General features: G+C 43.0%; 1 protein-coding gene across 1 annotated transcript in view; it reads right to left on the bottom strand.

Moving 5' to 3' along the window:
- FOXK2 (forkhead box K2) overlaps positions 1-10,644 on the bottom strand; it is a 47,474-nt gene extending 36,830 nt beyond the window's left edge. The window contains exon 1 of the mRNA XM_069032251.1: positions 10,133-10,644. Within this exon, the coding sequence (XP_068888352.1) occupies positions 10,133-10,629 (497 nt within the window). The 5' untranslated portion in view covers positions 10,630-10,644. The remainder of the gene's footprint in view (positions 1-10,132) is intronic.
- Positions 10,645-12,617: the final 1,973 nt, after the last annotated feature.

Raw genomic sequence — 12,617 nt, 5'->3', positions numbered from 1 at the left:
TTACCAAAAAGCATGCTGTCACAAGAACTTTTAGGATCGAAACATTTTTACATTACATTGGAAGAGCTTTTTAGTATACCAAAATTAGTTTTGGTCTTACACCGTTTTGAATCTTTTCCTTTCCATTTTTATTTCATATAGCATAACAGCTCTTATAACTGCAACTCCTTAATGTACAATTCCACAAGTCCCAGCCAGCTGACTGCTGCCCAAAGTCTGTGCAGGCTCACCATATACTTCATGCCAACTCCACTGCCTGCCAGACCTCTCTGTGAGCCACTTCAATGCAACAGCAAAGCACCCAAAAATAGCAAAAAAAGCAGACAGCAGCAGCATATGAACATCTAAACATGATGAACTTCTCAACATCTCATCATCAACATGATGAGCTCCAAGAACAGGCCATCCTGCAGCCAGGAGCACGGCAGAAAACAGGACCTCCCCTCCCATGCTCCATTACAGCAGCAGTGAAACATTAGCTCAGATGTTCACCAAAGCACAGCCCATGTACCCAAAAAGTGAAACCCCAGATCCTTCCAAATCACATTTCCCCAATTAAATATCCAAGTCAGAGACTCCTTACATTCTGTAAGGCTAACAGTTGTATTGCTTCTCAGCCTCAGCTCTTAAACTTGGTATGATCTTAATCTTCCATCAATCTTCAAGCCTTCTAGCACACCCTTATACTTCACACAACTACAAACCTCAGAATATCCTGCCCATATTCTAAAACAAAACACCTTGGGCCTGTGTCCTCATTTTTCCCATGTATTACCTGAATTGTCTTCTTCCATTTTTCTAATCTGTACAGGATATGATGCTAAAATCAATCACAGAATACTCCAAGCTGGAAGGGACCCACACAGATCAGAGTCCAACTCCTGGCCCTGCACGATGACAACTCCAGGAATACCACCATGTGCCTGACAGCATTTATCCTCTTTACCCTTATTTTTACTTACTTAAATAATCAGTTTGCTCTGGTTCAAATGTGAACTTATCCCCATAGAGAATTTCATGTGAATAAATTCACCCTTCTCTTCTCTGAGCCTTACTCATTTTAAAATCTTATTTCTCTGTCTCCTTCATTGCTCTGCAGGCCTTCTTCACCTGTCTAGAAAGGCCAGAAGACTGTAGAACCACCCAAGGAAGGAAACTCTTTTCTGTAAGAGCCAGCTTCCATCATTTATCCTTCCCAACTAGTTCCCTTGGTGTTGACTGCACTGATTGTAACTAACAAGCTTGACTACTACGGAAGTGTATAAACTGCATGTCTAGGCCTTCTCTGCTCAAGTTATATTCTGCCTACAACACCCAAATATGTCCAGAGGACAATACAAAGTGATAAATGAAATTTTTCCTGTATTCTCAGTCTAAAAAACAACAGAGAACATCAAAACAAACAAACAAAAGCTAGAAAACTGTGTTTGTATCTTCATAAATAATCAGACTTTTACCTTACAGGTAGTAAAACATGTATTGTACACTGTGCTAAGACACGAACATTTCAGCTATATCTTTTTGAGGAAACTGATGCTTCAAAGGAAGTTAAACTATTTTTTCCCAGCTGTGACAGGGAAAAAAGGAAGAAAAGAAGGAAGAGGGTAGGCAAAATACCTGCTCCCATACTGGAACACATCAGTGAAAATCAGAATCTAAAAGCAACTTCTATCAATACACTAATTCATCCACACCACTTCTGAATCAAAACCCTGCATATAATCTTCATTTAAGTGATTTAAAACACTTGAATTTAAGTTCACTACAAGGTATAAAGACCCTTTCCATTATACACTACCCTGATTTCTTATCAACACAAGAATTAAGCAGCTTATACCTCATGAGCTGCATCTAAGATTTACTTGAAGAACAAAAATTTTCACAGAATCACTTTATATTACACAAAAATTATCTCTGAAACAGTACAGTGTACTCCAATACAAAGACTATGACCCAGTGAACAAAAGCATCAACATCAGTGTGAGAACACTACTGGCAAGTGTAAATAAACAAATGCCCAACTGCATGTTCGATGCTTCAGAAGTAATTTTAATTTAAACCCAGGACAAATATTGACTCTTTATTAAAACACGTAATAAAATGGTCTCCTGCTATAACCCCATGACAGTTTATTAAAAAAGACTTGCAGAGGAAGTAAAGAAGCTTCAGCTTTACCTCTTGTAACCCTAAGCCATGGTATGTCACCCAGCCATACCTGCTCTGCACCTCATCACTAGGTCTGACTACAGCAAAGGTTATTTTTTTGTTTATCAGTGGAGGATGGTGAGATAGATATCCCACCACTCTTGAAAGTAAACTATACCAACACAGCTTAATTCAAACCTTGACAGTTTAGTTTACAGCCTCTGGTTCCACACCAGAGTATGTGCAATCCATTAGAGAGCCTTTAGTACTCTAATTCAGCCCCAAGAAATGATCTACACCAACCCATCCACCTCACACTCCTTTTGGATAAAACAAGCATACTGAACCCCTTATGTCCTCCACTCTTTGGGACTTCTTCCAGCTTTCAATTCTTTTTAGCAATCCTCCACTTAAATCCTTGCAGTTCTGCAAGATTCTTTAACACAGAACTGATTCCAGAAGGATGTGAAGCTCCAGCACCCGTTGCCACTCCCCAATTTCCACACAGTCATCACATCAATGCTTTGACACATCATCTCAGAACAGGCATCTCATGATCTCTCTACAGTCATGGCTTTCACTCTACAGTTCTGTCCTGTGTACTTTTCCAAATGACAGTTTTGGGGTTTTTTTAAATTGATTCATTCTATTTTTTGCCCTCATTATTTGTGAGGACAATGTTCACAACACAGTAAATATTTATCAGTAGTTGCATTTACTCCAGATCACCATACAAAATCCAGCAGTGATCAGGTTTCTTACCACAATTTTGCACTAAGCTGCACATTATTCTAACCAGCCTGTGCATTCTCAAAGTTCTGCTATTGGGAACACAGACAGTATTTTTTTCAATATGGGGTTGTAGTTACATGAAGCACTTTATATAGTTATAGCTACCCCCATCCCCAGAGAATCCAAATGGACAAGGTGCTGAGCAGTCTGATCTAGTAGTGAAGTCACTTCTGCTTTCAGCAAGGCTTTGGCTGGAGCTTTCTTCTGTAATTCTTAAAGTTAAGCCTTAAACCAGCACTGAATTAAAATTAATTCCAGTAAACTTTATACCAATTTTGTTCCACTTCTTAACACTCTGATAATGACAGGACTCCTGCTTTTTTACTTTACTGCTCTGGTTCTCCAAAAGCTCAATTATGGGCATCCTTATCCACAGGAGCTGCCTTGCTGAAGTCAACAGGAATGTTTGGATCAGCATGGACAGAACTGCTTGTCAATGGGCTCATGGTTTTCCTTTCATTTGGTGCACATGGACAAACACAAAGGTGCTGTGTTCGTATTAATTTTCATTAAGACACTCTGAAATTCTGAATATTGAAACTTTTCCTCCCACTGGCACACATAGAGACAGTGCTTTGCCCAAGCTCCTGCTTGGCAATACCTAAGAGGACAGAGCTGCATGTGCAGGGGCTGCAGCAGAATCACACACACAAATGTGAAGAAACAGACTCCAAGCATGTACAGACCTTCTTTTGCCCTGTAAAAAATGATGTCAAAAAATTTGCACCAGCTCTGCAAGTGCTCACTGAGTGTAACTCACTGAAGCCTCAGCTCCCTTCAGTGACAAAACAGCAGTGAGGGAAATCTTAACTGGAGAACGGAACATTTATTTCCTATACCATCCAACGTGGAATAGCTGCAGAATAAATATGGTTCCTCCCCTCTGACTGCTTTATCTAGGTCAAAAAACTCCTTAAAGGCAGGAAGTCGCAGGAAACAAATGTCACTACACATCAACTTTTTATCATGAAAACAAGCAAGGCAGCAGATAAACCCACCACCTTCCCAGTATTTCAGCACAGACAGCAGCTTATTAGTGAACTGTTGTGAAAACTCCTTATAACTGCAAAAGCCATGGCCTCACACCACATAACAAATCCATGATTTCCTTTGAAATTATATTTTTTCCTGTATTTTACATAATTTTATATAAGTTAATGGGACTTGAGATGTCTTGAAGGGTTGCTGCATTCATTGAAAAATACAGCAAATGAGAAGCATAATCTTATTTTGGATAGCTCAGGCATGACTGCAAAAAAATCTTTTGCTTTGTCCATGACAATTGCACATGCAAAAAAAATAAAAAGAAAAACCCAAGAGCAGCAGAACTCCTCCACAGCAGAATTATTCTCTAAAACACATCTACCTTCATGAAGGAGTATTTATAAGACAGTGTCCTTACCTAACTATAAGCAAATTAATAATACATGTTTATTTTGAAAAGCCATGGTGGAAGATTAACTTATTTTCTTTATTAGCTCATTTAACTTACTACTTTTGCTATTGATTAAGTGTATCATACTACTCAAACATGGCACCTTGGTATTTTGATTTAATCAATGCAAAGAATAATTTAATTTGCATATCTCCTACCTCATTATTATAACTGAAGTAAGAATCTCAAAACTCTCTTTCAACTGCAGATTCTTGGAACAGACAGTTTTAATGCTGACTTTGCACCTTTATTCCAAAATGACACTAATCTTGCTTCTATCATAGAACTGGAACTTTACAGACGATAAAGAACTACAAAGATGATTTTCCAGTTTGTAGTACTTCATAAAACTACACAAAGAATGTACCTACTCCTATAGCTAACTAAAGATGTAAGAACATCTGTAAGATCAGTAAAACTGTAGAATTGGGTAAGGACGTTTCATATACCTATCAATCATACCAACAGAAAAATCATATCATGTGTGAATTAATCCAAATATAAACTGTTTAAGCTTTACCTCAATCACCTGATTGGTGTCTGACAATTTGCAACACTGCTTTATTAACGACAACAACAAAAAAAATCACTCAGAAGGTGTGCGTAATTGAGAGGCAAATATGAAAAAAAAGAGATGACAGAAACAACTGTAAAACAAATTATTACTATAGAAACTTCCCGCTCATCTCTATTTTCATTTCAAATCATATGTGCTCTACCTTCGTCCTCCCACGCTCCTTTTCAATCAGATCTGCTTAAGTGAGAACACTACTTCTACTGAGCTTGACATTTTCAAATGTACTTTAAAGTAGCCAAAAACCCACCTATAAACACAGCCCTGTTGACCTTATTAGTCACTATGGCACAGGATCAGTGTCTGCCAGAGACAGTAAATAAAAGTTTCTGGAGTCTGATTCTGTCAAGTCACAGCCAAGTCCAATGTTCCCTGGTTTTATGCTCTGAGGTAATTTGTAATAGATAGTTTTAATACAGGCGGTATGGAGCTCCAAAATACACCTCTGAACACAAATCAAGCACAAGGTTTCCCGAACGTTTCGGGCAGCTGTCGCCCTCACGAGCCACTGTCTCTGTCAAGAGTGGTGTCAAGGAAGGGAGAAAGCAGGTGCCCACAGGGCCTGAGGGACTTACAACACTCTGTAAGTATAGACTGCAAGAATATATTAACACAAATTCCTTGAAAAATGGGGTTTTTTGATTGCTCAAAGTATCTAACTGTTCTATTCATAAGAAAACCTTTTGGGCATAAACCATAATCCAAAACCAAGCAACGCACATTCTTCCTCAGCTACCAAGGAACACTACCCAAAGAAGTGCTATGATCCTTTCACCTCCACTGGGAAGCCAAACTGCAGATGTTTCCAGTGAGAAATTTCCATGGAGCACATGTGCAGTCACAGCTCCAACCACAGAGACATCACAACTTTGCACATAATTGAAGTAACTGCAATTAGATGATAGAAGAAAGTGCACTGATAAATTTGAGGCTCTTTACAATCTGCTGCACAGTTTCCTGGGCAGTTTACACTGAACATAATTAACTTTTCCAAAGAATTTACTCAGGGAATAGATATATTTGATGCTTGTTCAGAATCCACCAACTTTCATCAGCAGGAAAACTACTGCTTAAAGGCAGCAATAACCCCAGTTCGTAGCTCCAGACTACAAGACCAAACTAAAACTATTGGTTCAGCCCTCTGCATTACGAGGAGGAAAAGCAAGAGAATACAAACAAATAAAATTATAGTTCTCAGCTATATAGGCTTGACTGAGGATTAGTCAGTAAACGTTACGCTAAAGTAAAATGCACTTGATGTCATTTACTGTAAGAGCACCCACACTTACTAATGTAAAGAAGTCTGCAGAATGAATGACAGAATGGGAGAGTTATTTACTGTCTCTTACTATAAAAGAGCTTCAGTTGGATCAAATGAAATTACCAGGCATCAGGTTCAAAAAACTCAGCAAAAAGAGGTATTTTTCCCAACACGGGCTCCAATTACATTGCAGAATTCACTACCCAAAGACACTGCAGATAGAAAAGGTTTACCCAAACTCAACAACTAAAAAAAGAGAGCGAAAAAATGCAAGCAGTAGATTATTTTAACTCAACAAGACAAACTCTGACTTTGGATCCAAAACAAAAACCAAGGGAAACACAACCATTTGTCTTAATCCATTTTTATGCTCCTTCCTGGGCATCTGCTACTGACCACTCCTGAAGGCAGGTCATGGACTAAATGCATCTCTGCTCTGACTTAAAAACGTTGTTCCTATGTTCAGGTATCTTGTTTATGAATCACAAATCTACTTCCAGAAAAGCAAAACCAAAAGTGGTGACTAAAACACAAAATCTATGGGTTTGTCAAAATGAGTAAGACACTGCCCCAGAACAGTCAAGCCCAAGATGTCAGGATTTCTGTGAATTCAAAGGCCAATACACAAAGCACATCCAAGAAACCCAAAAATCAAAACAAAACAAAAGCACTCCTTCAGAGCAAAGTTGTACCCAGAAGTCTGTCTGTTTTTCCAGCTGTATCAGTTACATCTGTCTGGAACCCTGCCTCTCCAAAAGCTGTACACAACAGCTCCAGCAACAACTGCTGCTCTGCACAGCACAAAAGGTAATTTTCCAGCCAAGTACCTCAAAAGCAAATATTGATGTTATGATTTACCTAGCAATATATCCAATCAATGCTTTCACTGAAGGCAGGAGAAATTCCACAAGCAGCAAATGAAACCAATTAAAAAACATGAACTTTACGAACCGGAGAGGGACAGCCTGTGCATCTCAAAGGTAGTTGCAGAAGAATAATTGCACTGCTTTGATCTGGGTGTCTTGAGCAGGAGCCTCTGAAACCTCTTTCATCCCACGTGTGCCATGACATTGACAGGAGAGCTCCTTGCTGGACACACTCAAAAATGGCTCTTTTCTCCCCACCCCCACTTGATTCATCTCACAAGACGACAGCTGGTTTGTACATACACAAGTAGGGATGGGAGTCTGTCAAGAACTGCAAAAACAAAAACACACTTCCCACTGCTATTACCTCCTGCTTGATAACTTCAACATTTGAATTGCCAGTGAGGCTTCCAGGGAAGCATTAAAAATAGCAACCAGAACACTTATCTTAATGCACAGTAATTCCATGTTTCATGACATTTCTATCTGTAGAAAAAATATGCCTTTATTACAGGTAAGTGTATACTCTAACATTAATAATTTAATTTCCCCAGATGTTTAAAATGTGTGTTTTGCAGGAGACTACCAAGGTGTATTTCTGTTTTTTCCTTCCAAAAACAGGGAGTTCAGTAACATTATTAATGCAGTCATATTTAAACACTGTGCTGAAACAAAAAAAAAAAGACCCAAGGACACTGGAACTACATACAATTGTTAGTGACAAGTAAATAAGACATTTCAAGTCTGTAAGAGTTTTGTACTTGGCACCTTTGTGAGTCACTATTAAATAGACAAAACAGAGATGGACCCTCCATTCTTGGTTTGCAGGATCACTTAAAAACAAACAGAAGGAACAGGCCACCCTGAATTTTTGAAACTTCACCTGCCATTAAAATTTCCGATGATTGTGTAGTCATAGGCAAAGCATATTTATTACTGGCAACAGAGTAGGATTAAACAACAACAAAAATAGATCTGGTGATTACTTGAGCTGGAGGCTGGCAATCATCAATCTTGAGCTCACACCAAAACTACTTGCTTTCCCACGACATTTCAACCGTTAATTAATGTTTACATTATACTGAAGTAAGTAACTTTGATTCTTAAAATCCAGGAGACCACCTTCAGTGTGACCAGTTAAATCTACAACAAAACTCCAGAACAGGACTACAAACAATATTAACCATCAGCAATTCACAGTAAGGACTTCCTAGGAACAGACAGTACTTTGAATTTGCCTGAAGACTACTGTTTTAAAAAAAAAAAAAGCTTTGCAAATAATGAAACTACTATTTCCCCATTTAACCCCAGTAAGACTTGTGTTTTAGAAACAGGTTTATTTTCACAAAAGCAATAAAGTAGCATTTGCTCTTAATCATCAATGTAACTCTGACACTGTACGCTCTTCCTGCCCTCCAGGGTGATGCTCACCCCCTGCATGGTGACTCCAGCCCCGGGCCAGGGGCACCTTTTATTCACTAGCCGGGATGGCTAGTAAACACACCTACAATTTGTAACCAGGACAGAACCATTTCCACCAGCTCACTGCAAACTGAAGGCTGTGTATGCACAGCCCAAGGAATGGTGTCACCTCTGAACACAGCCCGACTTTAGCAAATGCCAGTTCCTGCACCACCACCACCACCCACGTTCACTGGTGAAGAAATTTTAACTACACACAACTTTTCATCACTGTTCAATAAAAAAGTGAGACAAAAAATCCTTCTGAATCTTCTTTCCACTTGAAAAGCGACACTGATGGAAAGAACTAGAATAAATTACAAATCAGTGGACAGCATGAAGAAGAAGCACTTCTTTTTTCCTCAGGTCTTAAGCATTTAACAGAATGTTACTGACTCAATTACTCCAACTAATTGTAGACTGTTTGAAATCAACACAGATCATGTACAATTGTTCTTACAATTAGTATATTATACCACAGTACTTACAAAGAAAAAAGTATTTGATCTACATTTCATATAACCACATGCCAAATAATTATTAACATTAAAAACAGAAAGCAAAAATAGAAGTGACAGTTAAAGGTCAAACAAGTCCTCCGACTATATTCAGGATTATACAACTCTCTACACACACTGGCACTGTTAAAGCTCTTCAGAATGAGCATTTCCTAGAAAGCAGCAAGGTAAGACAATTTGATTTTCACAGAGAAACCAGGTGGGAAAACTAACATTAGGCCGACACAGCAGAAAATATACAGCATCAATGTCCTAAAGACAGTTTAAAAGCTCATAGGGCATTAAGGCTGTGTCACTGATAGTATGTGCTTTATAAAGGTACAGCACTCGTAACGTTTTAGGTATTTCTTAGTCAAGGCAGCTAAAATACACTAAACCAAAACACTTTCGCTTTTCCTACATGTGACTCCTCAGAGCACAGATCATTTATTTACAGTTCAACACATCCTTAAATGTCGTGGGCAGGCCTCACGTATTGCCCTAGAAAATCATTTTGCACAGACAGTTAATGTTTGGTAATGGCAAAGGAATGTATTACCGTTTAAAACCTCTTAAAACATTTGTTGTCACGTAACGAAAACATTTTAAAACGCTAAGGCCAGCAGAAGCATTTCACGTGGATGATTCCGTTTACCCATAAGAATAAACGTTAAAATTAGGCAAAGCAGAAGAAACTACCACCAAAACCCGAACTACCCCCGGAGCACCGAGGGAGAACAACCCCCCAGTTCTGCCAAAGCACCGAGGGGGCTACAGGATTCCCCCAGCGCTAATCCTCAACCCAGACACCCCAGACCCGTGAAGAACCGCCCGGCTGGTTTCCTCTGACACCCGTAAACAGGGCTCGGGGTGTACCCGGTTCTGTTGGCCAGCGCCGGGGCCGCTCCAGCCCGCACCGGGCGCTCCGTGCGGGGCTGCGGCGGGGCGGGCGTGCGGGGGAAGGACACGGCGGAGGGCACGGCGGCGGTGCCGGGCGGTGCCGGAGGAGGCGCGGGCAGGACGGGCCCGCTCCCGCCTGTCACACGCCATGTGCACCCGCGGCCTCCGGCGGGCCCCGGAGCGCCGGCCCCGCGTACTCACACTCGCGGCAGCTGCAGCGGCGGCGCCCCGCGCCGCTGGAACACGCCGTCCACGAACACGCCGTTCTTGCCGAGGCAGCGCAGGTAGAAGTCGCCCCCCGCTCCGCCCGCGGGGTCCCCCTGCGGCGGGGGCGGCGGCCCGTCCGCGCCGGCCGGCGGCGGCGGGGGCGCGGCGGTGAAGATCTCGAGGTGGCGGCGGGAGATGAAGCTGGAGTGGCCCATGCTCACGTCCACCGAGCCCTGCGACGAGTTGCGGCCGATGGTCACCGAGCGCTTCTTCATGAGGTACTCGAACTCCCGGCCCTCGAGCCGCGCCACGGCCGCGGCCGCCGCCGCCGCCGCCGCCATCTTAGCGAGGGACGAGCGAGGCGCGGCCCCGCCCGCACCGGCCCCGCGCCGGCCCCGCACACAGCAGGGAACGGGGCCGCGCACCCGGCCCTGACGCAGCCACGCGGTGACTGACAGCGCGCGGGGCCAATGCGCGGCCCGCACGCCCATGGGGCTACGGCGGCGCGGCCAATGGCGAGCGGCGCCGGCCCCGCACGTCCGAGGATCGGCGCACGAGCGCAGGGGCGCGGCCCGGAAAACGCGGAGCGGAGCCGCGCGCGGGGAGCGGGGCGGAGCTCCCCCGGCGGCAGCGCCTCCCGCCCGCCGGCTGGGAGAGAAGGGAAAGCACGGAGCTGGCCCCCGGACAGCCACCCCTGCCGGCCATCGCCCCCCGCACTCCCTTCCCTCCCTCTCGGCCACCTGCGGAAGGCCGCTGGTAGCCGCCGGCGGGGACCCGCGCCCCGCACCTGCCCTCCGCCAGCAGCGCCCTTAGGAACCGCAGCGGGCGGGGGGGATAGGGGGAAGAATCGAGAATGAATTAAATACTAGTAGACAAATAGTGCTAGAGAGTGAGCAAGAGCCACTAGGAGAGTGCTGGGTAACTGCTCGAATTTAGCCTCAAAATACCATAATATTAACAAATAATAATAAAAATCAAGATAAAACTGTAAGTTTGACAGCCTTTTGAGGGGCAGGTTAAATCCAAAGGTAACTCCCCATTGTCAGAGTTTTGTAACATCCATGGAAAATCGGTATAGTGCTTCAAATGGACAAGTTCCAGGTGAGCCAGGCTGTGTTTGTGCACACAGCTCGGCTCAGTCCCAGTTTTCTCAGAGGAGCTAGGGCACAAGAAGTGAGCGAGTGACCTGACACGAACACCCAGACAGCCGAGTGCTGAGTGTCACTGCTCCAAGGGCATGGCACGCAGGAGGGGATGGCACAGGTAACTGCATGGAAACACTAAGCCAGAGTCCACAGCACTGGGTTTGACTTGAAAATGTCACAGGCTACCAAAAAGATGGTATTAATTATACATAGTTTGTCAAATACAGCATCTGCAATGAAAGTGTTTTACCTGATCCAAAGACTCATTGTTACAGGGACTGTCAAAACTGAAAAGTAAACAGTTAAACACTTTTGGCTATAAACTGCAAAGAGGGTGCTAAAATGTATTTATGCCTATATATCAACATAAGCACTGCAAACATGTCACCGTAACAGCTCCATAACCTCACCATGGTTTGCTGAGAAGAGGGTTGTGCTGTTGTTTATTTGCATTTTTTTACAGGACTGAAGCTCCCTGCTATTAATTAATAAAAATAATTGCCCAGAGAAGCTGTGGCTGCCCCATCTCTGGATGTATTCAAGGCCAGGTTGGACGGGGCTTCCAGCAGCCTGGTCTGGTGGAAGGTGTCCCTGCCCATGGCAGGGGGTGGGAATGAGATGTGCTTTAAGGAGCCTTCCAACCCAAACCATTCTGTGAATTCAGAAGACATTAAAAATTTTTACACTTCGGACAAAAACCAGTCAACCTGCTAACAAACATCCAGCAGTAAAGTTGAAATTGAAACTTTTGGGTTTGCACATCTGAGTCAAAGGATCTTCAACTGTAGAACGATTTTGTGAATGCTTAGAACAGAACACCATACCTGCTACCTGCAAAGTGATGGCAAACCTTAGTTTTACCCTTAGGATTGTGTCAGCACTTCTTACAGGCAGCTACAACACAGTTCCATACTGGTTCAGTCCATTTATACAATCTCATATGCACAGCAGATGCAGTAAAATATAGCAACAGTTTAGAGCTTTGGTTTCTTTTACAGAAAACTTTAGTGAAATCTTGCCCACACTTTGGTATTTAGAATCAGACTTTCTTCTATACCAACATATGTTTGGCACAGAAAATGTGGAGCATCAGAGAGCCAGTTATGACTCCCTGATTCTCAGCTTGTTTTTATCCCTTGGCTCTGCTGGCTACAGAAATGTTGTGCCTGCTTTGCTAACAATTGGTCTGGGATCCTGAGGGCCCTGCTGGCTGGAATTACCCATGGATTTCCATCTCCCAACACACCCCACGCCTGCTGAGAGAGAAAACCAGCAGAATGGGAGAGCAGCCAGGTGAATTTCCATCAGGCCAGCAGCACTTTTCACCACCCTTA

The sequence above is a fragment of the Aphelocoma coerulescens genome, chromosome 18 (assembly GCF_041296385.1).
Source record: "Aphelocoma coerulescens isolate FSJ_1873_10779 chromosome 18, UR_Acoe_1.0, whole genome shotgun sequence".
Taxonomy (NCBI): domain Eukaryota; kingdom Metazoa; phylum Chordata; class Aves; order Passeriformes; family Corvidae; genus Aphelocoma; species Aphelocoma coerulescens.
The sequence above is the reverse complement of the archived record's forward strand: the minus strand, read 5'-3'. Positions and strand labels throughout refer to the sequence as shown.